General features: G+C 36.1%; 1 protein-coding gene across 3 annotated transcripts in view; it reads right to left on the reverse strand.

The window, feature by feature from the left end:
- The window catches only part of LOC106874384 (glutamate receptor ionotropic, kainate 2), a 1,088,700-nt gene that overhangs the window by 33,699 nt on the left and 1,051,875 nt on the right, over positions 1–3,126 (reverse strand). For all 3 annotated transcript variants that reach the window (XM_014922100.2, XM_014922098.2, XM_052965681.1), the window contains one exon: positions 2,422–2,639. In XM_014922100.2, coding sequence (XP_014777586.2) covers positions 2,422–2,639 — 218 coding nt within the window. The remainder of the gene's footprint in view (positions 1–2,421; positions 2,640–3,126) is intronic.

Raw genomic sequence — 3,126 nt, forward strand, 5'->3', positions numbered from 1 at the left:
ATATATATATATATATATATATATGTATACATACGCACACACGTATGCACGTTAATATGAGAATGTTGGAATGTGTGCTCAACACCGCAATAATGGATAAATATTCTTTATTTTAAAATTAACAAGGCTTGTATTACTTTCATGCCGAGCAATATCAGCAATTATCGAGCCTGCCACGATGTGTGAAGAAGTTTGGATTAAAAACACATGAATATACAGATCAGGGGAAACAACTCCTCAGCATCAATTCTGATCGCGTTCAAATTTATAAACTTAAATGTGAATACATGTGTAAGCTCATGTACATCCATGCAGAATATCCATGCAGAATGCGTGCACACCGCCCCCATACTCTGGCACACACACACCTGCGTCATGCATTTTGTTTGCGTTTGAGTGTGTGTGCACATAACTGTTCGTATTTGCACCTATGCACACATAATTACTAAGCGTCACATACTTTTAACATATTTTGTCGTCAAACGTTTTCCATGAAGTTGTTAATTAATGGGATTGCTAATGTCATTAACGCATTGTTTTATGATTGGTGGTTAGAGCCTTTGTCAATATGTGAGGTCTCCTTTTTTTGTTTTGTGGCAGGGTTTAACTTTTCCGGTATTGATGCACATGAAATTATCTTTAAAGTTAGTATTAGTTTTAGGTCCTAGGTTTAGTTGGCTAAATATCTTGCACAATTTGCTTCATATCTTATCGACATCGTGTCCATTTTTGTTATAAAGCACTCACAAACTCTCGTCACTGTATATAGCAGGCGCGTTTCCATCATGTGTGCTGATAAATCTACTCTCAAAAAGGCTGCACAAACTACAACGCTGCATTAGAAAGATCTGACTATAAAAGTAGTATAAATTATACTGAATCAAACGTTGATGGACTAAGAAAACGCAGGCAGAAGAAACTCTTATAGCACAATCCCTCGTATAGTATGAACGCAGCCACTAGCATGGCCTAAAACTCAAAGACAACCTCTTTCCTCCCCCGTATAAATACTACAATTTCTAAAATTCCATGGACCAAATTTGACGTAAAAATCATGCGAATCTCCACATTTATGTGGGACAATCAGACACGAACTAAATGCATATATCTATCTCTCTCCATATGTGTGTGTGTGTGTGTGTGTGTGTGTGTGTGTGTGTGTGTGTGTGTGTGTGTGTGTGTGTGTGTGTGTGTGTGTACGTGTACGTGTGTGTGTGTGTGCGTGTATGTGTGTGTGCGTGCGTACATAATCTGCATGGATATTCTGCACGAACGTACATGTGCATATAAATGTATATTCATATTTATATTTATAAATATGAATGCGACCAGAACTAATGGAAGAGAGATAACGGGTGTTGTTTCCCGTAATGTGTACATTTACTTGTCTATTCCTAAATCTCATATAGCCTCGTGTAGCTTCGCTGCATTCTCATGCAAGATGGAAACGAGTACTAACGTCCAATAAAACAGGGTTGATAATTGTTAAGAATTCTTGCACATGAAATCAATGGACGTGTTAGATATTGTATGTATATATATATGTATATATATATATATATATGTATGTATATATATATATTCATAAATTAATTCAAATGCGTACCCATACCTACCAGTTTTTACATGTGTCACTAGCTAACTACAGTTTTTAGTTTCACCTCTAGTTGTCATTTCGTTTGCAGCGTATATCTTCAAACATTGCATTCTTTCTGGTTGTTTATATACTGGCAGAGAAATTGCAAATTCTGACTGTAATAAATGTAATTTAACTTCATATTCTGTGAATATTTTATTAAATCATATTGAACACAACATAACGCAGAATAATTATGCCAATAGTATGTGGGCATTACAATATAATTCAAGCATACTTAAATAAGTATTTGAAAGATAAAATTTGAATCCAAAGACCACATCGTTTCCTGATTTGCTAGGGTGTTGAACTAGAGACAAGCTGATATATTAGTGTTTGAATGCAATTCTATAACATTGGAAATCCGCTTTATAGAATTACAATGCTTGTTATTCCAGAAGAAATGTTATTAAAAATCACAAATATAACTATTTTGATTCATGATTTACTATATCTACAGCATATTTGAATGACATAAACATTAAGCAGAATACCGTGTATTGTATTATTCAAGTGTGTTAGAATTGAATATAAAGTAGGAGAGAGACAGATAAAGGTAGAGAGAGAGAAAGAGAGAGAGAGAGAGAGAGAGAGAGAGAGAGAGAGAGAGAGAGAGAGAGAGAGAGAGAGAGAGAGAGAGAGAGAAACAGAGAGAGAAACAGAGAGGAAAGAAAATAAGGAGAGTGAGGGAGTGCGTGTCTTTTTATTCCAGAGACATCCGAAATAAATCTACATTTATATAGCGACATAAAAGTCCTGACAATACAAAAGCTCAATGAACTTACCTTGAAAAAAGTCATTGTTGATCCACCATATAAAGTGCCGTATTTTATATCACTTTGTTTAGCTAGGTCATCTGCTCGCTCAATGGGTGAAGTCATCCGCTCCACAGTGAGAAAAGCGGCCAGATTGGCAGTGTAGGACGATATCATGATCAGTGTGAAAAACCACCACGTACCACTGACTAGTCTTGTAGAAATAGCTCTCGGAGAGAATTCGCAGCCTGAAATAGTATACAAAACGGTAGGAAAAAAGCATCGAGAAGAAAAGCAAATAGCAAAGCTTATTAAGTCTACAATACGTTATTTCTATATGCTTCTTGCTGCTGCTTGCGTTTAATACTATCAAAACTCTAAGAAATGCCCTTCTAATTTTGAAGATGGGGACTAATGATGCAAGGGAGATTTGTTTTTTAGTTCTTGTTTCATCAAATAACCACGCAGAAGTGTCCATATGGGTCAAGCTCCTTATAATGGTCAAAGCCCCTTGAATGTAACCATGCTGAAGCAGCGCCAAGTTTGTATTTAAGTATATGTGAAAGGTACGGGACTGGCATATGCATACATGTGCATAAATGTATATATGTAAGCATATGAATGCAAACACACACACTTTTTTCGTTGTGTGTGTACACATAAATACTCGGTGAACGAATTAGTCTCTTTTCTCCACATACACACACACACACACACACACACACACACACACAC

This window comes from Octopus bimaculoides, chromosome 2, assembly GCF_001194135.2.
Source record: "Octopus bimaculoides isolate UCB-OBI-ISO-001 chromosome 2, ASM119413v2, whole genome shotgun sequence".
Taxonomy (NCBI): domain Eukaryota; kingdom Metazoa; phylum Mollusca; class Cephalopoda; order Octopoda; family Octopodidae; genus Octopus; species Octopus bimaculoides.